At 46.5% G+C, this 24,944-nt stretch overlaps 11 protein-coding genes across 11 annotated transcripts; 6 read left to right on the top strand and 5 right to left on the bottom strand.

The window, feature by feature from the left end:
• Positions 1-1,754: 1,754 nt before the first annotated feature.
• BP5553_08687 (uncharacterized protein) lies at positions 1,755-3,425 on the top strand (the record flags this gene model as incomplete). Its single annotated transcript, XM_032017310.1, has 1 exon — positions 1,755-3,425. One exon carries the CDS (start codon positions 1,755-1,757, stop codon positions 3,423-3,425), a length of 1,671 nt encoding a protein of 556 aa, XP_031866741.1.
• A 403-nt stretch (positions 3,426-3,828) lies between these two features.
• BP5553_08686 (Hexose transporter) lies at positions 3,829-5,633 on the top strand (the record flags this gene model as incomplete). The annotated part of the gene is made up of 6 exons (XM_032017309.1): positions 3,829-4,030; positions 4,092-4,100; positions 4,163-4,321; positions 4,382-4,437; positions 4,489-4,612; positions 4,672-5,633. The coding sequence occupies 6 exons, from the start codon at positions 3,829-3,831 to the stop codon at positions 5,631-5,633; spliced, it is 1,512 nt and encodes a 503-aa protein (XP_031866740.1).
• Positions 5,634-5,858: 225 nt separating this feature from the next.
• Positions 5,859-6,628, bottom strand: BP5553_08685 (uncharacterized protein; the record flags this gene model as incomplete). The annotated part of the gene is made up of 2 exons (XM_032017308.1): positions 5,859-6,512; positions 6,584-6,628. 2 exons carry the CDS (start codon positions 6,626-6,628, stop codon positions 5,859-5,861), a joined length of 699 nt encoding a protein of 232 aa, XP_031866739.1.
• A 519-nt stretch (positions 6,629-7,147) lies between these two features.
• Positions 7,148-8,032, top strand: BP5553_08684 (uncharacterized protein; the record flags this gene model as incomplete). Its single annotated transcript, XM_032017307.1, has 2 exons — positions 7,148-7,317; positions 7,405-8,032. 2 exons carry the CDS (start codon positions 7,148-7,150, stop codon positions 8,030-8,032), a joined length of 798 nt encoding a protein of 265 aa, XP_031866738.1.
• A 609-nt stretch (positions 8,033-8,641) lies between these two features.
• On the bottom strand, positions 8,642-10,536 carry BP5553_08683 (putative major facilitator superfamily protein; the record flags this gene model as incomplete). The annotated part of the gene is made up of 2 exons (XM_032017306.1): positions 8,642-10,217; positions 10,280-10,536. The coding sequence occupies 2 exons, from the start codon at positions 10,534-10,536 to the stop codon at positions 8,642-8,644; spliced, it is 1,833 nt and encodes a 610-aa protein (XP_031866737.1).
• Positions 10,537-10,895: 359 nt separating this feature from the next.
• BP5553_08682 (putative cytochrome p450 oxidoreductase) lies at positions 10,896-12,649 on the top strand (the record flags this gene model as incomplete). The annotated part of the gene is made up of 3 exons (XM_032017305.1): positions 10,896-11,174; positions 11,237-12,134; positions 12,234-12,649. The coding sequence occupies 3 exons, from the start codon at positions 10,896-10,898 to the stop codon at positions 12,647-12,649; spliced, it is 1,593 nt and encodes a 530-aa protein (XP_031866736.1).
• Positions 12,650-14,212: 1,563 nt separating this feature from the next.
• On the bottom strand, positions 14,213-14,554 carry BP5553_08681 (uncharacterized protein; the record flags this gene model as incomplete). The annotated part of the gene is made up of 1 exon (XM_032017304.1): positions 14,213-14,554. The coding sequence occupies one exon, from the start codon at positions 14,552-14,554 to the stop codon at positions 14,213-14,215; it is 342 nt and encodes a 113-aa protein (XP_031866735.1).
• A 175-nt stretch (positions 14,555-14,729) lies between these two features.
• Positions 14,730-16,514, bottom strand: BP5553_08680 (uncharacterized protein; the record flags this gene model as incomplete). The annotated part of the gene is made up of 1 exon (XM_032017303.1): positions 14,730-16,514. One exon carries the CDS (start codon positions 16,512-16,514, stop codon positions 14,730-14,732), a length of 1,785 nt encoding a protein of 594 aa, XP_031866734.1.
• A 426-nt stretch (positions 16,515-16,940) lies between these two features.
• Positions 16,941-18,791, top strand: BP5553_08679 (uncharacterized protein; the record flags this gene model as incomplete). Its single annotated transcript, XM_032017302.1, has 3 exons — positions 16,941-17,753; positions 17,812-18,147; positions 18,210-18,791. 3 exons carry the CDS (start codon positions 16,941-16,943, stop codon positions 18,789-18,791), a joined length of 1,731 nt encoding a protein of 576 aa, XP_031866733.1.
• A 2,409-nt stretch (positions 18,792-21,200) lies between these two features.
• BP5553_08678 (uncharacterized protein) lies at positions 21,201-22,443 on the bottom strand (the record flags this gene model as incomplete). Its single annotated transcript, XM_032017301.1, has 3 exons — positions 21,201-21,407; positions 21,456-21,851; positions 21,922-22,443. The coding sequence occupies 3 exons, from the start codon at positions 22,441-22,443 to the stop codon at positions 21,201-21,203; spliced, it is 1,125 nt and encodes a 374-aa protein (XP_031866732.1).
• A 1,053-nt stretch (positions 22,444-23,496) lies between these two features.
• BP5553_08677 (uncharacterized protein) lies at positions 23,497-24,503 on the top strand (the record flags this gene model as incomplete). The annotated part of the gene is made up of 2 exons (XM_032017300.1): positions 23,497-24,348; positions 24,402-24,503. The coding sequence occupies 2 exons, from the start codon at positions 23,497-23,499 to the stop codon at positions 24,501-24,503; spliced, it is 954 nt and encodes a 317-aa protein (XP_031866731.1).
• Positions 24,504-24,944: the final 441 nt, after the last annotated feature.

Below are 24,944 nucleotides of genomic sequence, written 5' to 3'. Positions count from 1 at the left end.
GCGTCTCGCAACGGGCTGTTTACTTTGCGCCACGACGGAAAGAATCTCAGTAGGTGAGGACCGGGTGGCTCTGCTGGTCAATCGGTGGTGAGAATTTCACACATAACTGCCGTCACATGTGGTCGCGGTCATAAGTTTGGCGAATACAGGCCTGACACCCTGCAATGCCCTGTAAACAGCCTGTAAGGTCTCACCCCCTAAAATATAAGGCCTCTATCCCTAAAATTAGCTGCCGTTAGGCCTTTGATTGGCTGATTCGGCCTATGACGCTTAGCCAAACAATCAGAGGCCCTGAAGCTTGAGAATTTTAGGGGGTGAGACCCTCCAAACTTCTTGTCTTAGTCCAACCCCCCTCTTCCCCCCCCCCCCTATTCATCTTTGGAAGGCAAGAGTCTGCCTCACGAGATCCTAAATCTACTTCGACATGCGATATACCAAGGCCGTGATACAATAAGGTGGGAGGAGTTGGCTGCGGGGGATTGATCACCAAAAATAAAGCCGCAGGATTCGGGACATCCCCCCCTCCCCCCACGCCTTGATCCTTGATCCTCTTCAAGCTCTTCGGTATGTTTCTAGCTAAGACATCGCTGAATCGTCGGTATAATATATATAATATATCTCTTAAGATAGTCTCATCTAGAGTCAAAGTTCGGATAAGAACTTATAAGATCGATCTTAAACTTCTGCTTTTCTTATATTTAATATTTATAAATACTGAAGAAATTATATTATATTTATTACATAAATAAAAGAACTAGTAGTTTGTAAACATAATATTATTCTAGTATATTATTATATATTTACTAATTTTTATAATTATTAGAAAATAAGATATACTATAAAGTAACTTTTCCGAATATTATCTTAGAAATTAGATAAAAATATATATAACTCTTTTAGTTAAATATTCTTTTAGAAGAAATTAGTAATATATATATTTATATTATTTCTTAGATCTAAGAGTATAAAATAAATACTTCTTCGAGAGCTACAATATAACTTAGCTTCTTATTTAGACTTCTTAAACTTTGTTATCTCTCAAGTCTATTAGCAAGTTGATGGCTTGTTAGCTATTTGGAGAATTAAGTATAAATTACCTCTGCCCTATCTATTATTCTTCAAAATCCCCGAACGCACAGACTAAGATATAGCCTATTATACTGAGCCAACGGAAAATACGCCGAATATTACTATACTAAAACTTATAGTACTATTTGGAAACTCCTTATCCCCCCAACTATTCTCCGTATGTTTCGCCTCAAGTATTACACGCGTATGATACGCAAACGTTGAGGTGAAAAAGCGACGGGAAAGTAGAAACAGGCAAGTCCTGTGAGGCATATAATTCTTAATGACGTTTGAAGTCGTTCACTAATTTGGATGCCCTGAGTTTCTAACCCTTACAACTTAGTTCAATATCCATTTCTTGAAGATTCAATTAAGCCCTTTGCCAAATGCCTGCCAGGATTCCTGGAGAGGAACCAAGTATATAAGCATGGAAGCATTATGTTCACAAAGCTTAGAGTCGCTGTCCTTATTGAGCCAGTTACATCTCATTAAAGAGTTCCAACAGAAAACTTCGTACCAATACAATTCCTAATCGAAGGGATCCTCATGTTTAGTCATCCGGTCATTTATTACTGCTTCAACAGAGATAGCCTATCGAAACGACGGACCCTTTCTGATGCTTAATATCCAACTTACACTCTCCGGCGAACTGGCATTTCTGCTTCAGCACTTATATAGCTACGACCATGGACGCAGAAAATTCTCGCCGGAGCGCTTGTGATCGATGTCGGGGCCAGAAACTTCGCTGCGTGAGACGACCGAGCAACCCCAACACAGCCGATCAAAAAGCCTTAGAACCCTGTGAGCGCTGTATCAAAGCTGGGGTCGAGTGTATTCACACCATTCATCCACATCCTCGTCGGAAGGCATCGAGAATTCATGAGCAAATGCCCCCTCGATCAGTGTCGTCTCTTCCATCCGATGTATATCGAACAGCTACCAGCGTGGACTTCATTCCATCAGCCGAGAGCGATGAAGGAACATTCGTCTCTAAAGATCTAATCTCCTTGCCAACTCCTCAATCGATATCGGGTCACCAAATGAACGGGACCGGCCGAGACCAGTATGAGACGGCGTCTCCGTCCAAGAGAAGGTTGACAGCGCCCACGATCCGACTACAATCTGGGCGTCCGAAGTTCCAACACAACAGAGGCCCTCGCCATCGAACATCCTCCTTACCATCTAGGCAGCTCTCTTCTACTCCAGAGGGACCCCTAGGATTTCGTCCCGATGCTCCGTTTGACTCTGAGGACTTCGATCTCGCAATGTGGCTGGACCCAAACCCCACCCTCTCCCACGATGATCAAAACGTGGCTGTGACGCAATTGTGGTCCAAGCCAACCGAAAATGCCATGCACTCCTCCCTGAACGTCTCCGCAAACGTCAATGCGAATGACGGCTCAAAGCTGATGCCGAACAACGACGGCGGCAAAGAAGAATGCCTGCATCTCTTGTCGGAGCTCAGCTCGCGGCTTTTGAAGGAGTTTGGCAGAAGGAACTCTATGAAGCTCGAAGATATTCTGTATTCTTTACCAGAGTGTAGTCCCTCACAACCAGATGGTTCCAACGGGATGGATACGGTGTCTATCTCTCCCAAGAATACGATCGGCATGTTGCTAGAGAGCACTCAGAGTTTCTTAGAAGTTCTTAAACATCTCGAACTCGATCAATTCTCATCCTCAAATTCCGAGTGTGGCTACTCGGAGGATGGGGATGAGCTGCAATTGGTTTCCACCACGGATGATTACAGTTGCAATCAGCAGGACGCAACTACGATGGGCTTTGGTGGTGGGAATGCAAGCAGCCACTCTGCAGATTTCAGCAGCTCGGCGAGATCTCGTCACTTGGCAGATACGCCCGATATGCCCACCACAATGATGATACTCACTTCATACACTTGGCTTTTACAGGGCTACGAAACAGTGTTCTCTGAAATATACAAAACACTTCTATCCCGTGCTAAGTTCTCTGGCGAAGCATATCCAGTCCACTCAGTTATTCCAGGACTCCAGATCGGTGGCTTCGCCCTCGACAATCACCGAGACCTGCAGCTTGAGATTCTAATCCAGATAAGCACCGTAATGCTTGAACGAGTTGAGATTGTCTTGGGGGTGAAGGCGGTTTCGCAGCAGCCCTCAAGTAGCCAAGATCGATCGCAAAATTCAGGGCGTGGGATCTTTGGCAATATGGCATCGGCCTCTACACTGCTGGAGATCTGCTTCAACAACAAGGATGTAGGGGCTGCTAACGGTGATCGTCATGGTGGGCCTGAATTGGTGAGGGAGACGATGGAGAATATCAGGGCGTTTCTAAGGGACAGAGATGGATTCTCGATCGACGAGGTCCTAGACCGGTAGATAGCAGTTAGTCCTGGGTTGAAACTCGAGCAGGATACAGATCCTGCTACCAATCCGAGTCCGAATCGGAACCGGACTCGGAGCTTTTCATTCTCGGTGAACTTTGCCCCTTGCTTATGATTCCAAATCAGGTAGACTAATTTCAAAAGTTTCAAATAAGCCATGATTTTCCAAACGGGTCATTCAAGCCGGCTTGAACAAGCCGAAAGATTCGCATTTTCTTGTTGAATTTGCGTTACTATTCGGCAGTCGTTGCCATTGCATTCCGCTCCATTATTATATAGGCTTAGAGAGACTGGCTTAGCAGGCGACTTGTTGGATTGATCTAGAAGCTTATTAAAAGGGACCAGAAGAACTTTGCTATCTAAGCAATACACACTGCTAGCGGTGCTAGATCCCAACAATGTCTGACCCCGCTTTCGCATCGAAAGAATCGAAGGAGGCCATCGTATCTCTCAGCCCCAGTGATCCCACAGATACCCCATACTGGTGGAAGGACCGTGGGCTACGGAGCTTGAATCTTCGTCTCCTCGCAATCCTCATCAGCCCGTTGATGATAGGATATGATGGTTCCTTGATAGGTTCATTGTTAGCGATGCCTTTTTGTAAGTCTCAGAGCATGTGCAAGCTACTTTGTGTAAACTGTTTAAAAGCTAACAAATATAGGGTACCGAGGTAAGGGTCGAAGCTCAGCATGTTTACAGATATTTGAAAGTTTATATTAACCAATTTTTCAGACTTAGGAGTAAGTCCTAAAGATAGCAAACTCATTGGTCTTATGAGTGCTGGATATTCATTCGGGGCCATCATGGCTTTCCCCCTGTCGAGCTGGATTGCAGACCGCTTCGGGAGAAAGACCTTGATCATGATTGGAGATGTTATTATCATTGGCGGAGGTGAGTTCCTGTTTGAATACCCCATGACCTAGCAAAGATTTCTAACTGTCGCTCTTGCAGTGCTTGGCCAGATCTTCTGCTTCAACGCGCGCCTCTACGTGCTCACTCGCTTTATCGTGCGTATTCCTAATCAAACTATGTACAAACTTAGTCTAACACTCGATCAGCTAGGTTTCGGTGCCATGTTGATCATTGCTGGTTGTCCCGTGCTGCTTACGGAACTCGCTCATCCCCGTTATAGAAGTAGCCTGGTGGCAGGATACGCAAGTCTATTCTTTCTGGGATCCGTTAGTGAGTATACTTGTCTTGTTGCCGCTGTTCATCGTAACTCCGCTGAAATATTATCACAGTAATGTCTTGGACCTGCTTTGGCACCGTTAACATCCCAAACCAATGGAGCTGGAGACTTCCCACAGTTCTGCAACTCTTGCCACCGGCGATTCAACTCCCATTAATGCTACGAGTGTCAGAATCTCCAAGGTGGCTGATTTCTCGCAGCCGCCACAGCGAGGCCAAAGAGATCCTTACACGGTTCCATGGCAACGGCAGACCGGATTCAGAGATAGTGGCACTTGAGTACAAAGAAATCTGTGAGGAGATTCAGTCGGACCCCAAAGGCCACTCCACCAACTGGGCTTTATGGCTCCAGGGCCCCGGAAACCGTAGGCGACTACTACTTGTCGTTACTTGTACCATCTTCGCATCGTGGAGTGGTGGGAACATCGTTATAAACTATTTTGCTCTCGCATTGAACCAGGTTGGCATCACCAGCCCAGCTCAGCAAACAGGAATCAATGGTGGACTCCAGATCTTCAATTTCCTCGTGGCCTTGATATCGGCGAATGTTGTTGATAAGTTCGGCCGCCGAAAACTTTTCTTGCTGTCTAGCATCATCATGCTTCTCGCAATGGTGGGCTTTACCGTGGCCACTGAAGAGTTTGCGAGAGATGCACGGTCTGGTCCTGGTCGTGCACTCGTGGTTCTATTCTTCCTTTTCCAGTTCGGCTACGACATAGGGTACGCTCCACTGACAGCTATGTACGTTGCTGAAATATGCCCTTACAACCTTCGGGCGAGCGGCATCGCATTACATTACACTCTTACGTCTGCTAGCCAGGCCGCCAGCCAGTATGCGAACCCAGTCGCCTTGGAGAATATAGGGTGGAAGTATTACCTTGTTTACATTGCGATTTTGGTTTTCGAGGTTATCTTTTCTTATTTCCTATTTCCTGAAACAAAGGGCTATACTGTGGAACAGGTCGCGAAGATATTCGATGGGCAAGAAACAGAGCGTTCAGAGTCAGATGCTTAGGTAGCTTTGCTATAACGAAGTTGTTATTATGTACTTTGCTAGGCTATTATCTGGACAGCAGCGTTTTGCAAATCACGGTACTGTAGTCTAAAATCGAGGCTTTGAATTTGGAAGCGCTATTCACCTTGTTCAAGGAAAGGGGAAACCCAGGGTATGTAACTACTACAAAGGTCAACCATTTTTATAGTACTAGATTTATAAACTTGACTGTGCTGCTGAAGGAACTCAAGACGATTGCATCTTCCTGACCTGAATAAAGACTCGCATAAGATCCACAGGATCCGACGCCGAGTCAATACGATGCTTCTTCTGGATAATAAACAACGGCACTCCCGCATTCGTCATTTCCTTACTCTCTTTCGCCTGTTGATCTACTACACTTGCTCCTTCATCAGAGTCTAGCCATCTGTCGACCTGTGCTGCATCAATCCCCGCCCGCAGAGCAATGCTCCTCAAAACACTCCTCTCCGACACATCCTGAGCTAGAACGTGATACGCCTCAAACAAGCCCTCTACTAGAGTGTTCTGCATCTCCCCGTCTTTGTCGAGCTTGCTCTCAGCCCACCGAATCTGTGCTAAGTGAATGAGCCGGTGAGCGTCCCGCGTATGAGGGCCGATCTTGCCTCCCCAGTTGAACTGGATCCCAACCCCACGCCCGAGTCTGTTCATGCGTTCCGTCAGCGCGGTGCGCTGCTGGGGCGTTGTGTCTGGAAGGCGGACATCAATTAAAGTGTGCTTTTCAACGCTGAATGGATGTGGATTGTAATCCAGATAGTATGGAGTCCAGGTGATCAAGAATGTGTCCTCTTTCCCACCTGGGTATGTCTTTTGGTACAAAGAGATAGCTGCGTCGAGGTTACGCTTCGCGATATAGCACCACTTTCCAAGTTAGTTGCAAATTTTACGCTGCATCCTGAGACCTTCAAACGGCAGAGGGAGGGACCACTTACAGCGCAGATTATATCTGATATCACTTGTATTTCTATAATAGCCATGCTGAGATGCAAGCTAAATTAGGTTTCCCTTCGATTCTAGAATAGATAGATTGATTGAGTGGGAGTACGAAAGATGGTGAACCAGTTCTCGGCGTAGTGAACACAGCCCGACAGAGTTTACAGTAACTCATGTAATTTGTCAACCACCACCGGCAGCAACCTCTCCCGATATTTCATGCAAACATCCAGCTCCGTTTCCAACTCTGCGCTGGTTTCCGATTCTCCCCCGTTTCCGACTCCGACCCCGAAAATGCTTCTTTCCTTTGCCCTACTCGGCCTTCACGATAGTGACCCAGCGGATTGTCACCCTATGCGAGTATTCTAGATTGAGGCTTGGCTGGCTCTCTGCTTCTTGCTATGGAGGCTAGCTAACGACACTGACTCCGACTAGTTGCATCTAGACGTGCGCTTCATCGAGTACTAATACGTTAAGCATCTCTTACCAAGAACAAAGAATTAAACAACTGCGTCTACGTTCACATTACCTATCTCAATTTTGCAACGATTCCCACAAGAGCCATGGCATACCAAGACGGTCACCTCGGCGGCGACGACCCCAATATTGTCAAGTTCTACGAGTCCCGTCGTGCTGAGTCTTGCTGCCACTACCTCCTCCCCCATCTCAAACCCAGCTACTCTATTCTTGATGTTGGCTGCGGTCCTGGTGGTATCACTTCGGATCTGGCAGGGTAAGAATTCTCTGTGCCTTGTCTTGGGTATCGAGCGAGAATGAAAATGAGACGAGTCATTTGATCCGCTACCTAACAATATTCCAGACTCGTTCCTCATGGCAAAGTTCTCGGTATTGACCTATCTCCGGAAATCGTTGCGCAGGCCGCAATGAAATACCAAGCCCCGAATCTATCCTTTGAAGCGGGTGACGCGGAGATCTTGGATGAGAAATTCCCCGAGGCCAGCTTTGATGTTGTCCACGCGCATATGTCCCTTCTACATTTCAAAGATCCTGTCAAAGCTCTGAAAGCGTGGTACCGTATTTGCAAGCCAGGTGGTATCATCGCGTGTCGCAACGGGAAGAACTTCGATATCATCTCGCTCAAGCCGGATTTGCCTGTGATCAGAAAGACCTGGCCGCTGAACGAAGACTGGATGAAGTGGAGGGGTTCCGATCCAGAGGCAGGGCTGCACAAGGAGGAATGGGCTCGTGAGGCAGGTTGGTTGGACGAACAGAGGGGTGGAAAGCTAGTCATGAGTGAAAGTCGACAGGTACACCCTATCCCTATGGGTGCTATCACAGGCCCATTCCTCGATGTTCTTATCAAGGAGGGCCGAACGAGCGCGGAGGAGATGGTTAGGTTGGATCAAGCATGGAAGGAGTGGGAGGCCACTGAGGGGCATGAGTTTGTCACGCTGGCTTCTGAGATGTTATATTTCAAGACAAAGTAGTGAAAATTGGAGAATTTCTCTTCCTAGGTATCTGTCACATTCGCACCACCCCTGTACCTCTCAAGCCACCTGCGGTGCTCGGGTAGCTCGTGGAGGTAATAGGAGGGGCACGCCAGAGTACTTAAATAGCTCCTATAGAACACTCACTTGTTTTCTCTCTTTAGTTCTACTCAATACAATATCATCCTACATATCTTGATAGGTCTATATGCGTGGACCCATTTTTGGCTCTTCTGTCACACTACCTTTATACCAGTAGTCTGCGTGACCAAAATTACGACGAAAGCAATGCTTGAAGAAGGGAGATTATTATAAACAGTTTAGGTATTGAGAACTTCCCTTAAATTCTAGTATAACACGGTAATTAATGACTCCTATGCAGAATCAGGGTTGGGAAACCGTGTGGAATAGCTGCCAGGGTAATAACGGTATTGGATTGTTATACCCTGGCTCCTCTCTCACTAAGGTAGACAGCTCTAGGCAGCTATAAATTACTTACGAGCTTACAATGTACAGTAAATAACTAGAAATAAGTATTCAATAAGCATAAGATATATAAATGTTGAATCTAATTAAGACTAAACGTTGTGTTGTTACGCGCTTCACATCCTAACATGAATTCCTAAAGTAAGCCTTGCGCATATCTGGCGGGGTATTGAGACGGTATGAAGGATCAAGATGTATCCGGCCCATGAAACCACTGTTTCGCCATCCTGGCATCTCTTGCTCCCACATTATCCACCTACGCTCCACGTCAGCCCAGGACTTGCCTCCTTTCGTCTCTTGTGCACCCGTCTCGTTATCATCATCGTTCAACAAAGCGGCCTGATCGACTTCTTCATCTAGATTCGAATGCAAATCTCTCTCAAACAGGACCGCCAAAAAGCCCACTCCGGCAAAGATAATCGCGACCTGCCAAACCCTTCTCAGGCTCAGCTCGTACAATGTTATGATAGCGTCACGTATCATCGGGAAGGAATCGACAAGCGTCGGCGATGCCTGTTCATATGCCTGGCCACGAGACAGCCTTGACTGGGCCACATCGTCGTGTAAGCCTGGCAGAAGTGTATCAAATCGATTGTTGAATATTGCGGCCGGAATGCTCACCCCAAAGATGGTTCCAACACTCCGTACGAATGCAAAAGTAGCTGTGCTGGCCGCGTTGAGGGCTGGTGGGAGTTCGGATTGGATTGTAGTTAACAAGGAGGGTGTAACCACGCCCATCCCAAAGGCACAAAGGAGTTGAGTCACCATCCACACGGCTGTGGAGGTATTGCGGTCCCAGATAGTGAACGTGCCTAGTGAGATAGTGATAAGTGCAAAACCAAAGATCTGCACGTGTTTGAACCGGCCGAGCTTCGAAACGATTCCTCCTCCAATAGCAGCTGAGAAGCAATAGAGAAAAGAGAATGGCAGAATCTGAAGGCCTGAACGCGAGGGAGAAACCAATAGAGTCGACTGGAAGTAGACGGGGATAAAATATAAGACCCAATATGAAATGATCGTTTGTATGAATGTTGCAATGAACCCAGCTGCAGATGTTCTGTTGGCAAATAAGACCAACGGTATCATAGGCTGCGGACAAAGTGGCGATGCTTCGAAACCTATCAACAGAACAACGCCCAACAACGCCATAATGAGGGTGACAACAATGGTTGGATGGGACCATTCGTACCGAGTCCCTCCGTATGTCAAGGCGAAGAGAAGGGACGATATTGATCCGCAGAGAATAAGAAGACCGATAAAGTCAATCTTCTTGATCTTGTCCATCGTGGATTCGTCAAGCTTCTCATGCTCTATTCGAAGAAGCAGATATAAAAGGATCAGCGATCCTCCACCAAATGGCAGATTAAGATAGAAGCACCATCGCCAGGAGACACGCTCCACGAGGATGCCACCGATGAATGGACCGGTGACAGAACCCAAAACAATAAAGACAAACATGAGTCCAAGGAATTTTCCGCGGTCTCTCAAAGGGAGCAGATCAACCAAGATTAGCTCGACAAGCATATTAATACCTGCTGCTCCCAGACCTTGTACCGCTCGCCCGCTGATGAGCATATTAGACGTACTGGAGCCACCGCAGATACCGCTGCCCAAGGTGAAAAGAGCCACGGCGCCAATTGTCAGCCATCGTCTGCCCCAAAGGTCTGCTAGCTGACCGTAGAGGGGTTGCACAGCCGCACTACCTTTTAGTAAGTAACAGCATTACCGGGAGAATGGCAGTTCTTGCGAATTATTGCTTACCTGGTGAGGAAGTAGACGTTGACAATCCAAACATAGTCTGCTTGAGCGTTGATGGCACGAGAAATAGCAGGCAGGGCAGTTGCAACAACAGATCCTTCGAGGGAGCTCAAGAAGGCCGTAAGAGCTAGACTGGCGAATATCGCCCAGAAACGCCACCCGCGGCCAGAAGCTTTCGTCTCAATTGAAATTTCAGCCCTATTAGAGGAAGAAACAGGACCAGGTGCCTTTTCATGGGCGATGCTGCTAACCGCTGGCATCTTTTTCAGGTATCTTCAATATGATATCCAGCTAGCAGTTTTTCATATAATCGTGTACGGTTGTCCGCGTGTGCTTGACGAAAACAAAGATAGCCAGGTGTGGTAGAAGTTCAGAACATCTACTCTCGGCGTACCGAGTGTCTAATGAGTCCGGCACCGCTTGCGACTATTATCCCCGAGCAATCTATAGTGTTTTATCATGGGATCTTGTAACCACCGAGTCGGAACTCCGACTCGGCACCCGAGCACCAAGAAAGCGAACAACACAGAACCTGTAAAATTAAACATGGGATATGGTTTTTAACACTGATTCTCCTGCTGTCTCTAAACCACATTTTCCACAATAGAAGTGTCTTACAATGTTAAGCATCAGAAACGACTTCATTGAGCCATTCATGGTGATCCGCCAGACCCTAGCCCCATTGAAGCTATCCAGGTGGCAATGCACAAAGCTGTTGTTGGGAACCTTTGTTAGAAGCCTGTCCGGAGGTGCAATCGCTGTCTTGGCAGCATTGCTCTTGATCCTGTACCAGCTGTTTAGGTCTCTCAACAGGCGCCTACGTCTGCCTACAGAGTTACCAGTGCTTAAAACAAATGCCTCACACTTTGAAGATATTCTAAAAGAGGCACGAGTGAAGGTTGGTAGCAGCACCAACTTACCTACATGGACAAGGGCTAAATAATCATGTGAAAATGATAGTACCCGAATTCCCCTGTTCTTGTCAAGAACAACCGTCACGCCTTTGTTATTTACCCAGGTCAATGCTTCGACGAACTCAAGCGCCTGCCGGAACACACTGCTTCCGCTAAGGGGTTTTTTCATGCCGCCAACTATGGAGACTGGAGCCTTATCGGTCGCGAGACAAGTACACTTTTGAAGGGCATCATGGCGGACCTCACTCGCTCCCTTCCCGCCAGAGTGTTTAGCCGCCAGCAGGACTGTCGAATGGCTTTTGACTCGACCATCGGATACTGTCCTGAGTGGAAGGAATTCAACCTCCTTTTTACAACATTTGATCTCGTCGCGCAGATTAACGCCTGCTCGTTCGTGGGGAGAGAGCTAGGTTGCAATCGAAAATGGGTGCGCGGAGTCATGATGTCGCCCATTATCATCCACGTTGCTGTGACTATGATGGATTCGCTACCAATATTGTTGAGGCCGCTGTTGGTGCCACTCATCTTCCTACCCGCGCTCAAGAACCAGTGGGACATGAAACGCCTGCTGGTTCCCTACTTGAAGGAGGATATCAAAACTTTCAACGAGGCTGTGGACAAGAAGGAGCTGCTTAAGCCCAAGTCAGAGGGCAAAATCCCATTCACGGCTATTTTGCTCTCGAGATACAAGGCAGCCGAGGCAACCATCAGGCAGTTGGTCGAGGACTATGTTTTGATCAGCTTCGACTCGACTCCGTCAACGACTTCGGCACTCTATCATGTCATTTGCGAGCTGGTAAAAAATCCAGAGGCAGCAGATATCCTCCGCAGAGAGCTAAACGAAGTCATTGTGGATGGAAAACTACCCTCTTCCCACTTGCAAGAGTTGAAGAGAATGGACAGCTTTCTCCGCGAGTCTTTTCGATTACACCCGGTCAGCCTCTGTAAGTTTCCGGTTCCATCCCCCACCCTACCTGGCTTGAGCAGGGCAAACCAAGGCAGGGTATCTTGTGCTAATTTCGTGTCTTAATTTCTCGATGCAGTCAGCCTCCAACGCTACCTCGAAAAGCCAGTGAAGCTTTCCGTCGGACCAACCATTCCAGCTGGCGCAATCATCGGCCTTGATGCCCAAGCCATCAATCGCTCCCCCGAGCTGTGGCAGGACCCAGAAAAGTTCGATATGGACCGATTCTACAATCTGCGCAACCAACCTGGCAACGAGAGCCGATACCACTTCCTGACCACGGGATCAGACTCACCCGGGTGGGGAGACGGCACTCAGGCCTGCCCAGGTCGCTTTTTCGCGACAAGCACTATCAAAATTGCATTTGCTCACATACTCCTCAACTATGATATCGAGTTTAAGGAGGGTAGTCTTCCTATTAAGATTACTCCTCTGGCTAATGGAACCTGGAAGCCTGACGATACACTCGTTGCCTGTTTTAAGTCAAGGACGTAGAAGGGTTGTGTTGGCTAGAAGTATGTTATATTGAAATGTTAGATGAAGTTTTAGGAGTCTTCCCCCACCCGGTCAAATTCTCTACCAAATAAAAATCAATATCCTCTTTTGTAACTTTGTATATAAAATAACTACTTATTGTGGTGGGGTGGAATTGCAGGGTGTCACGTGAGCGTGCGGCAGGAGGGAATAGGGGTATAAAAGGGGTTTCCGCATACGTATATTCTTATCTCTCTCTAGGTAGCTACAACTCTAAAACCTTGATTCGCAGACAACTACTTCTACTCCGTCATGGCACTTTAATTAAAGAACTATGTCTCTATTCGACTTTAATTATAAGTACGACGATATTAAGCTAAAGAGAGAAGGAGAGAGAGTATAACTTTTCTAGGGGTAAATATCCCCCTATTTAAGTCACATGACAGTCTACGGGGTCGGTTAGTGTAGGTGGGCGTACATATCGGGTGTCCCTCTCAATACGGAAGTTAAGTGATCTAAAGTAATCGTAAAGGGATTGAATAGCTAAGGTAATTGAAATAATTAGTCGTATGCGACGTAGACGGAGAGGTAAGCTCTCCAGTGTGTGCGCTCGGCTAATAGTTCTGCCGACGCTAATGTCAGGGTCACATGACAGTCACATGACTGATTCTTGACAACTGTTAAAGCTACTAATAGTGCAGAGCGTAGTTGGTATAACTGGTCACAGCAGCTGGAATGGCCTTTAACAAAGACTAAACAAAGTCTAACTATAAGTTATATGTAACAGTTCATCAGTCACTACCCCGCGGGTATATAACTGATGTAGTGTAAAGTTTCTGTTACGTAGCAAAGTAAAGTAATAATTACTGTGAAGGGGTAGAAGTACTTGACTGCGAATCAAAGTTTTGGAGTTGTAGCTGCCTAGAGAGAGAATAAGAATACACACGCGCCCGGAACCCCTTTATACCCCTATTCCTCCGGTCGCACGCTCACGTGACACCTGCAGTTCCACCCCACCACATTACTTTCATAGTTCTCTGTAGTGATACTATATATTACCCGAGCCTCAGGCTATAAAGTTGGCGTTCGTAACAGAATAATTACTAGCTACTTCTATTATTATTATTTGAGTTTCCCAGTATATCTAACATCTTTTATATATAGTAAACCGTTATAATAAAAGCTTTTAACAAGTTTAACACTAAAAGTCCTACTTTTTAACTAAGAATTAAATAGTATAATCATGAGATTAATAAATATATTTAAAGGATTGTTTAGAATTACTTTAGTAATCTCAGTCGCAGTGTTTGCCCTCCTGAGTTTAGCGACCAGTCCTCTGAAAGTTTTCACCCAGGACTGGGTTATCAATCTAGAACCCGACCAGCTCGAGAGGATCGTTGGGGAAACCAAATCTGCGAAGAAGCGCTGTTCTAAACTTGCGAAGAAGATCGATGATTTGTCTAACGCCTTGAAGATACTTAGAACATAGTGATTGGTCCTTGTTGTTATTGCACATAGCCCTGTGGTCCGTGACCATGAGCCAGGATCCCCCGTCTATCGCCCGCCTCTCACACTCCCAAGGAACTATGGAGGACCGTCAGAACTGACCTCCTTCAGAACCGACGTCCTGCCAGAACCAGGTGTCCACGCATGGGCGACTAGTCTACACATTAGCGGGGCACGTAGACGTAGACACACCCTGGGAGTTGGTGCTGGACGACAGGCGCCCGCACGGCCGCCGTCTGTTGTCTGTTTGCAGGCTTGGCAAGCAATGCCCTGTCGCCGCCTGGTGCCAATCCCAGCTGGCTGTAGTGGCATCAGCTCTTTCTGTAGTATCGCTGGTCTTTCTCTTGTCTTCATGACATTCCACTCATCTCTGTATTCTAAGCCGGAAGGATAACGCTCTTGTTCTATTTCATTGTTCATGTCATGTTAAGGTGTGAAGATATTCTGTCGTTCTTATAAGCACCTACTCGGAATTGATCTTTACGTTGGTCGCTAATACAAACTATCGGAATCCCTTTAACAAGCAACATTGAGATAATAAGCTTCTCAATTGTATTCAGTGCTCTATTGATAAGCTTATCTCATAAAATCCTAGTTAGAATTGGTATTCGTTGAAAGGTGGCCGGTTATCCGGTAACCAGACTTTTGTCCTATCAGAACCAACCACAATCGTCCTGCGAATCTCGTCGTCCTTAGCTTGTAATCGATCTCTTCCTATGAATTTGCCTCGAGCCGCGTTATCATATGCATCACCTATAATACTTTTCTCCAAAATGATTTCTCGTTGTTGACGAAGCTCAAGCGATTTGTCCCCATAGTACTTACCGTGGACGGGCCGACTGAAATGTATCCAGAGATCTTTGATGCTTTTCAACTTTACTAGCGGCTCCGCAAGATGTTGATACAGCTGCCATTCTTGTGCTTCCAGTTCGGCACTGTCGTCTACGCCGGTCGTATACCATGCTTCAGTGGCGCCTCGTGAGGTTTCATCCACGACTCTGAGGCCTAGTCGATGCAGCACAAGGTTCTGGGAAATGAAGTCTATTGCCATAGTCCAATTCTTCTGGAATTCTGTGCCTGAATCGACGAGATGATAGTCGAGACCTGAGAGCTCGATACGAAGATTGCTAAGGTACTGCAGGGCGGTGGGAGGAAGTTGTTGGAAGAAGCAAAGGAGATGTAACGAGTCTGGGGGATCTGGCGAGGCGTCTCCAGGATATGCCACAAATGTGTTCTTAGAGAAAAAGATCTCTGTAGCGTATTCGTGTAATTTTCTGCTGACAAGGAATAGCGCTGACGGAAATACCCAACACTGGCATGGCATGGATGAAAAGGCTGCATGGCGCACAGAGCAGAAGCAAGCCTCAAGGGCATCGGTGCATTGTCGACAACATTCAGACGTGGATAACCCACCTCCATGATACCAAGCAACTTTGAATGGGGAGACAAGATCAGTGTGGGTGAGGATTCGCCTCTGGATTTCTACGGGTAAAGCACCAAAATTGAAAGGTTTCAGATGGTCAGTTGGATTACTTGTCAGCCGATAGACCGCTTCCTCGGCGAGACAATGAACGGCAGGATTTGGGGCCTGTCCGAGGCGTATTGAGCATTCTGCCAGTTGTGGCAGCTGAATTGATACGTCGGTGAATGGCTTGGCAGTGGCATAGTCGAGCGTGTCACAAACGATGCTCAGTCTGAGACTAGCCGGAGACAGATACATTGCGAGGCGGGGGAGTAACTGGTTCCGCTCAGAGATCAGTTCCCGGCCAGCCGCGTTCTCGACTGAGGCTGGGAAGTCTCTCCCTATCTTGCAAGTCATATGACATTCCTGACACCCTTTCAGGAAGCTATTGATCAGGTAGTCGTCATCGGAGCACTGATGATTGGGAACACATGAACAAGCATTCAACTTGATCGAAAGGGACCTCAGGGACTGCAGTGCGGCAGAGCTCAAAGCGAACAATGATGAGAGACCACCTTGATCACTTCGACAGATTCGAAACATGTTCTCCGCATAAAGAATCGACGATACTTCATTGTGAACGGCTTTGGAGACGCGCAGAAGTGCGATTGGTAGAGGCATGCACATACAGTCAAACCCCTCGGGTGATGCTACAACACATTTATTCCAAGAGCGCTTTTGTCGATAGAAGCATCTCGAATTTGCCTGGGAATTGGAATCTCTGACTGGAATGTCTAAGCAATACGCCATGCATTCAGCGAGGAACTCAGCTTTGTTGACTCCTTCGGTGTTCAGACTAATTGGACAGAACCGGACGAGACCAGCTAAGATGTAAATGGACCGCCGAACAGGTGGTGGGAGGTCTGTGAAGCAAATAGGTTGTCGCTGATCTGAATCTTGGTACTGAGCAGTTGTCATGATACAGAACGCCGGGATAATTGAAGAGCGCAACACGATGTTGTTTTTGTAGACCGACAAGTAATAAGTGAGCGATACTTATGAGCGCACGGTCCTTTTTAGTGACAGAATTCGATTCGCTTGAAAATTTATTCCTCCCCCAAACTCAACTACTTCAACCCTCAATTAGTGGCCAACTGCGATAGTTGACTTCATAAAATCCCGTTGTCCTTTGCCTCTCGCACGCCTCTACTGATTGCCATCAGTAGGTTTATTCCCTCCTCGATACAATTTGGGAAGGGTAATCATGCATGACCATTCGGATTGTGCCGCATGCTCGCCATATCTGATATGGCTCGACAAGCCCTCCTGTGTCATTTGTCAACATCCAGCTATAGACAGAGAAATAGTAATAGCCGGTATATACTATTAATAATCGCCTCCAAAATGTGTGGTTCTAACCGAGAATCCGTAGTACTAGGGACAAAATCTGGCGTGCCATCGGGTTTAACAACACCGCCATTCGAATTCCCCCCCTACGGATCCAACTTCGGGCATACAACAGTGAACAATAGAGGGAGTGTGCGCTATGGAGAGAAGCTGTGGCGCCTGTGCCGTTCTCCGTTATGTCGGGCCAGTAGAAGGTGTCTAGAGACATTTATCTTCCACAAAGACTGTTTCTGGTTCGCAAAGCTTAAATCTCCAACGCTCACCCTCTCTTACATCTTTGAAGTAGGATTCTGGTCACGTCCATACTCGTCACGTCCATACTCAGGACTATGCTATCAAACTCGTCTGCCTTGGGTTTCCCCGGAGCTGGCTGCTTATACGGATACGGATTACACAAGAGATGTGCTTGACGGCATAATAACAACGGGCGATATTATAAAGTTTCTTGAAAGCCTTCCATCTGAGCTTTGCCAATTGGTTAAAAGTTACTGCCCTGAATCTCCGTTGTGGAGATATAGTGTTGCAGTTGCATGGCCCCCAAAGACGTTTCTAAAACTAGGAGAGAGCAATATCGTAACTGTATCCCTTAGGGACTTAGACGGATGGGTTCGAGGGACTATACTCCCAAACTCCGAGGAAGCTACATTGTGTAGGCGTATTCTAGCACGAATAAGCCTAGACAATGACGGTATACGAAAAGTAGAATTTCTTAATGACTGGCCCGACGCTTCTTCGAGTTTTCTTCCCACTCTAGGCCAATGGTATATCGTCGAGGATTTTGAGGACACTAAAGTTGAATTCCTATCAAAGGTAAGTACACGAGGTATTACAAGTAATTTTGCTGATTATTTAGGGTGGTTGTTTACAGCTTAAGTTTTGTCAAGGGGGTTGTAACGTATGGGATACTCCTAACCCTCCACGCCCAGACCTCTACCGTTTTGTAGATTGTCGTAAGTTATGGCATCCACGAATCAGCCGTATTCCAGTGGTTAGAGGCATTACGGGCATAACTGTATTTTTGCATAATGGCTATATTTATGGTCTTCATGCGCACCGAGACGGCTCGTCAGTTGCATTTGACTTTTCTATACTCCGTCTTCGCTTCTCCAATCCTATTTGGTTGTACTTTCCACTCGTTTTAGAAGAAGAGATTCAAGCAGTGTGGATTTGCCACAGGGAAAGGGGAAAGAGCTACACATTCACAGTAAGTGATTTTTGATTGTACCATATCCTAGAGCCCTATCTGTTAGATCTAATAGCACGTAGGTCAAAACGTCCTATGGCAGGACATATAAATTCGGCAGCCAAACCGATGATCCTCACAGTACCATCCAGTGTCTAGGCTATGGCTCTATAAAATATCTCTTGTATAATAATCCTGATCCAGGAGAAGCAATATGGGGTCTTGGCGTCAGCCAAAATACAGAAGAGAATCCTTTGCACGAACTAGAATATCCTACAGCTATTGAGCACCCCTCTAATAGTAAGGGCATATACTACTCTCGAGCGTCATTAGAAGGCGTGTGTAAGGTTGAGTGTTTTCTCGATGATAACAACCCTGATGGGGTTGTTCAATCCTGTATTGGTGTTCTACTTCACTATTCTGATAATCGGAGAGAGGCACTAGGAGAATGCCGTATAGGGGTTTCCAAGACTATTCATATCAATGCACCAACAATGCTACATCTCAGGCCAGGTTCTAGCGAAGAGTTGCACTCTGGAGTCTGGTTTACGTCTTTGGCAAGCGAGGCACAGGACTTGGAAAGTCTTGGCTGGAAAGGGAGACAGATGGGTGGGTTTATAACTTGGTGTTTTGGAAACGAAGTGATAGAAATTGTTCATGCCTAGGATAGGCCAACGAATAAAAGAGCAAGGATTAATGAGCATGGCTTTCTACTTCTCGTATTCTCTATTCCTTCCCCTGACTCTCCCTGGCTTGGATATGAGGAGTCCTAATCCGTACCGCGCTCGAGGGCAATCAGCGCGAGTGAAATGGCCATGCCTCTTAAGTTAGACTTGTCACGTAACGCTAGAGCGGCTATTTGAAGGATAGTATACGTCTAAGGTGTATTAAATTTCATGTATGAGAACTTCGTGCTGTAAAAGCTCACAAAATTGTGGCCGGCTTTATATATAGCCCTCTCTCTTCGAGAGTTACAACCAAATTGTTATGAATAGGGTCTTTCAGAATTATTTTTCTTATTAATCTATATTCACCGCGTCATAGATCATTAACAGGCCTGTATGCTTTACCAATAATTAATCTTGCTATATAAAACGCTTCAAGTTCTCCTCTGGTAGTGCCACTATGCCATGATACACCAGTACCCTAAATTTATCGAAGTCCATCCGCTTCTGACTTGGTCGCGGCCCAAATTCGGGAATTAAGCACTTCTACACCACCTCCCCGAAAGCCTCGCCCCATTCATTACATATAAATTCTAGGTTCTGCTCTATAATGTCATACTTATCTATAGAATCCGGCTGGCATGAATTGACATCTGAAAGATCATGGAGTTTATCAATTAAATAACACAAACGTAAAAATTTTAATTAAATAGAAGGGGGGAAAAGTTTATTTTTAGGTTTATATACAAAACCTTTAACATAATTTGCCCCATGCTTTTTCTTGCTTCTAATTCTATATGCGCAGCTGCAGCATCTCTCAGTGGATATACTTTATAGATCTAGACCTTAGCCTAACCATTCTTAAGAAGGCCAAGCGCGCTGTTGGCATATAATTCCAATTCTACTCTTGTAGCAATCATATTCTTTAGTGTTGACCGTATCACAGAAACATTCTTCCTGCTAAGTTTTTGCATGGAAAGGTCCGGTACAGGCCCACCTATAATTGTGATTTAGTAACAAGTATGAGTTTGAATCGCGGAGACGATCTGCAAGACCCCGGTGTGGAGCGAAAATCTCAACCAACTGGAAAGGCTCCCTCACTCCAAGCTGAAATGCAGTTGGAAGCGAAGCACTTCTATGCAGCACCTTCTTTAAACCTGGCCCAGCATGCAATATATGTGGCGCATGGCTGCAAGGTACCTGCGCATTTTTCCTGACTACGATATCGTGCAGGACCAGCATACCCTGCCATGTATCTTGATGATTAGATGAAGTGAGGTTCTACCCTGAGATTTCTCTGGCTTGGTGTCGTATTTCATCACGAGAAGAAGAACGTCGAGGCTAAAGTAGCATAGCTCTGCTCGGCCACGCTGTGGAATTCGTAGGAGCTGGAAAGTTGTCGCAACGCGGTGATGCATGATGCAGTGCAAAGCTGGAAAGGGGCGAGATTTAGTACCACGTGAAAGACCGAAGCATTGTTCTAATACCAACTACTTGTGCGAGGGCGAGTGGAGGATATCATCTTTATCGCGTGGAAGTTTGAATAGGCATTCCAACATCCTTCTAGGGCGAGGACCACTTCCCACCATCGAGCGACGTCATCATTAATGTCGCCAAAGCATATAATCACAGTGATGGATCTAGTCCGGGGCCTTCCACATGGCACGTCTTCGCCTTCCTATTCGGCCGCGCAACGGTTGTACTCGGGACAGACGCTCCGGGGATGACCTCAGCACACTATGCAGAACAAATATGTAGGACCAAGCAAGTATAATCAAAGTGATATGATCATCATCCTTACTATGGATTCTGGAATCGCGGGAACTCGAATGCTGACTGTGACGGATCCGAGATACCGAGAAACATCGGATGGTCTGACACGACTGGGATAATGAATTCCTGGGCAAAGGATGATAAATGGCAAGGGCCCTCCATGTAGATATGCTCCTTGCAAGAGCCACATTGCAAAACGTCTCGTCTACCGCAAGGCTTTCTGAAAAAAGGGTAGTCGGAAAATACATACTCAAGCTCAAGACAATCTCACCTGGGAAGATCGGTTTCGGTATCTGCAATTATCATAATATAATATACTTTTACTAGATATTAATACTAATAATTCTATAAGATTATATATAAAGCTGCGCGTCCTATTTTAATGTGATACCAGCTTGTATCTTCAATATCGGGTGTATACAGGGGATCCTTCAGACAAAAGCAGTTCTATAACTAAGTTTGCTTGGCATAGTGCGAGCGTGGACATCAGATGTTAAATCTTATTGTATAGTACTATGTAGTACAATATTGTGCTAATACAGATTGGGATAGATGAACTTTTTTTTGGTACGTTCAGGCAATGTTTCTAATCAACACACGGTTTAGAAGATGTGGATCACGTATGTATATGAGCACTCAACCCAACTCGGCGATTCTTCCTGTAGCTCTATGGCTGTCCAACTCATGCGAATTGAATCTCCGATCTTGTTCTCCATGATATTTTACTTCCAGCTCCCCTGGCATAAAGCCGCCATATTTGGTCTCATTATTGCATGACTCTTTATAATCATGATCAGCCTGGATTGGCCGACCAATCTGCTGATTTCTCTTCGCTCGCTTCTTCTACCACAAGAGAAAAGACGTAACCACGACGAGTGCTATGAGACCTACTCCGATACCGACTCCAAATTTTGCAGCAATTGATAGTGACCCTGCATTGGGTGTCTCAGCATTGGAAACACCACTTCCAGTCGCAGTAGGAACAGAGATCGAGGCTGTTGTGCCATCTTTTTTCAACACGCCCCAGCCCCCATCCCAAGTTTGAATCCATTCATTCTGACTTGGGACAATGTTTGTCTTCTCCGAGGAGATTGCCTCTACACTTACCGTTTCTGGTGTATTCGGACCAGGAGCTTGGGCCATAAACCAAGTCGCACCAGACTGATCACTCCAATTGACACCTATGAATGCTGCTTGGAGAAATGCCCGATCGAGAATGGCTGCCGGGGCACCATTTGGTGTAGTAGCACCCACGGGAAGTGGCGCACATGGGAAATATTTGAGACCCTGTCGGCAAAGGCGCAAGAGGAGGTTTGAGAGTCAAAGCGCGAAAGGGAAAAGGAACTGAAATACTGACATTCGAGGTGACACTCCGAGAGAGACGGAAGGTGAAAGATAACACTGCGGGAGATGTTGTGATTCGACTGTATAATGGTGAGTTGGTGTCCCATAGATGGAGCCCCAAGTCCGGTGAGAAGACCATCGGTATGAGTTCCGCGATTGCATCGCATGATGACCGTGGTAGGTGTAGATGTGGATCTCGGGGTTCGACGGTTACAGAAAGTGGTCTATTGATAATGTCGTTGTCTTGGACGAGTAGGTTTGCCTTCGATGTGAAGTTGAAGGGAGATTCGCCGACTGCAACGCCGATTCCAATATCAAGCAAATCAATGGGGAGCCAGTTCTGACCCAGGGGTTGATAGGTGACTGTTCCGACCACTCGTGATTGATCTCGTATCCTCCAATGTAAAGGGAACCGCTCAAGCCCATTGTCGGCGAACCAATGTGCATCCCGTAGGAATATGATGCTATGACTCCAGCCTCTCAGAAGTGGCTGGAGAGCATGTTCCCGTAAAATCGACCTGAACCGTTCGCCCATGACTGGTTGGCATCTTGAGCACCCAGAGACAGGAAACCGATTTCGAGCGGGTACGTAGTTCCGTTGGGGAGGGTGGAATGCCCTTCGGAAATGACAAACATGTCAAAATTCGGTATGCTTCTTGTATTGACATCGGTGAAAAGGAAGGTTGCAGTATCGAATACATACTTCGCACTCCCAGTGACGAAAGAGAGGGCTCCAATAGACGGTGCGAAGCTGCTGTTAACAATGGTATTTGTTCCCTTATCCCGACCTCCGTGCTAGACAGAGAACTGTTATACAGTTTTGTTGGATCAGCCAGACAGTTCGATTAGCCTGAACTACCAGAGCATATCCTCGACCCCAAAACTGGCGACTCCCATGAGCCGCCAGGAATCACATCGATTGTCTGCGCAGGAGCGCCCCACTGACATTCGAATATCATTCCAAGGTCCTCCGGTTCATATGTGTTAGATGACCAAGTCAATCCTAAAGGAGCAGTCGCCATACAACAGGTACACAGAGAAAGGTGCAAGATCGCGAAACCATGACCCAAAATGATGGTCATTCTAATCATAAATCGTTGACAATAAACGAGAAAATTTGCGCTGGACACACCAATACAGAAGCCACAAACGTAAGGAATGGGAAAGGGTCAGAGCAGTTCGAAGTATATCGACCTACATTGAGAGAATCGCGTCGCCGGTCTAGTTGTTGGCAAGCAGCGTGCATTTAGGTCGGCGGCTGCTCGTATGCAGAGTCGGATGTTGGTGTTTCAAATGCTACACCACTGTAGGGTTCAGCCAATGCCCAAATCCATGTACGGGAGAATATGAAGGTCCAGCGGTTAATTATCATCATCACATGTAGGAGTTTTCGTTATCTGCGCTCCCCTACTGGTGCCGTTACAAGTCAGTGGAGGCTAAGCGCCCGGATTTTGCTTTGGCCAACTCCCAGCAAACATTGTTACACCGATGTCTGTTGCTGTTGCTGTTGCTGCAGCGGACAACATCAAGGGCGCTCCATGAGCAGTGCAACAGCTGCAAGATCCGAGACGACCCCTCTACGAATATCATGAACTCGACCAAACAACACGGGATGCACTCGAGGACTCTATACAGAGTTCTATTTGCGACTTTGGTGTTCATAGCGATAGCATTCACATTCATTTTCCTCATCCCTAGCAGGAATTCTTACAACATACTTCCCTCTTTCCGAAAACCATCCATCGGATCGAAAGTCGCCGTGATATTCGACAATCGAGCAGATTCAAGACTTGTTCCCGTTATCCTCCACTTCTCCTCCATCCTTGGGCCTGACTGGCCTATCCTCCTCTTCACCACATCAACCTTTGGGACCGCATCGAAGACATTCCAGCGAAAGATCAAAGATGGATTTATCCAGCTTCGCGACCTGTCCAGCGCCGTCGGCTTCGAGAAACACACGGACGTCTCGGCCTTTATGACAACGCCTTGGTTATGGGAACAGCTTGCGCCAGCAAAGCATGTCTTGTTCTTCCAGCTGGATAGCATCCTCTGCTCAAATTCCCCTTTCGAAATAAACGACTACTTGCAGTACGACATTGTCGGCGCGCCCATACAAGACCTAGCAGGCTGGGGACTGGGTTTCAACGGGGGATTGTCATTACGAAATCTAGACAAGACAATGCAAATCGTGCGCAACAACAACTGGGCGGCTGAAGTAAAAGATTCCAAAGAGAGAGGGTTGGACGGCGTGCCGATACTACCAACAGGAACTAATGATATTAATGCTATATTTCCCGGCCACGGCAACTCGCCGAGAATACAATATGAGGACCAATGGTTCTTCAAGAAGTTTATGGAGCTTCCAGGTGCAATTTTGCCACCGCTGAATGTATCCAAAACATTTTCTGTGGAGTCGATACCGTATGACACCCCCTTTGGTGTAAGTTTCTTTCCAAATTGGTGAGTGGAAAGAATACTAGCTGATAATTGTAGTACCACAAACCAAGCTATATTACGCCGGAGCAAAGAAAGCATTTGGATGAGTATTGTCCAGAGTATACCTTGGCGACTAGTCAGACGATAATTGATGCATGAGCATTGTAGTGGTTTAAGCCAGATGAATTACCCTAAAATGAATATTTTGTATATTTGGAGTAGAGCAGCTGCATCATTGATATCTTCTGTCCACGTGCTTCCCAGTTAGTAACGAAGCGATATTTCCAGCTGGGTTGCTTATACAAGAATGCGTGAGCATTTGAAGATTGAGAGGAAGTGACCGGCGCAAAATGCGTGTCGTGTTTTGTGCGATAATGCCTCTGGTTAAGCGCTGTGTCCCGTGAGCGCTCGAAACACCAACTGTACCAATTAACACCGCAAATTCTCAGGAAATTGACACTCCCTACTATGATTGGCCTCTATGGTTATAACTTGCTACCGCCCTTTTCCGCCTCGAATCAATTCTGGTTGACGGGAAGGCGGTGACAAAACATAACGACATTGCGAATAAGCATAAGCTTGAGCTTGAGCTCTGATAGG

This window comes from Venustampulla echinocandica (genome assembly GCF_003357145.1).
Source record: "Venustampulla echinocandica strain BP 5553 chromosome Unknown scaffold_8, whole genome shotgun sequence".
NCBI lineage: Eukaryota > Fungi > Ascomycota > Leotiomycetes > Helotiales > Pleuroascaceae > Venustampulla > Venustampulla echinocandica.
The sequence above is the reverse complement of the archived record's forward strand: the minus strand, read 5'-3'. Positions and strand labels throughout refer to the sequence as shown.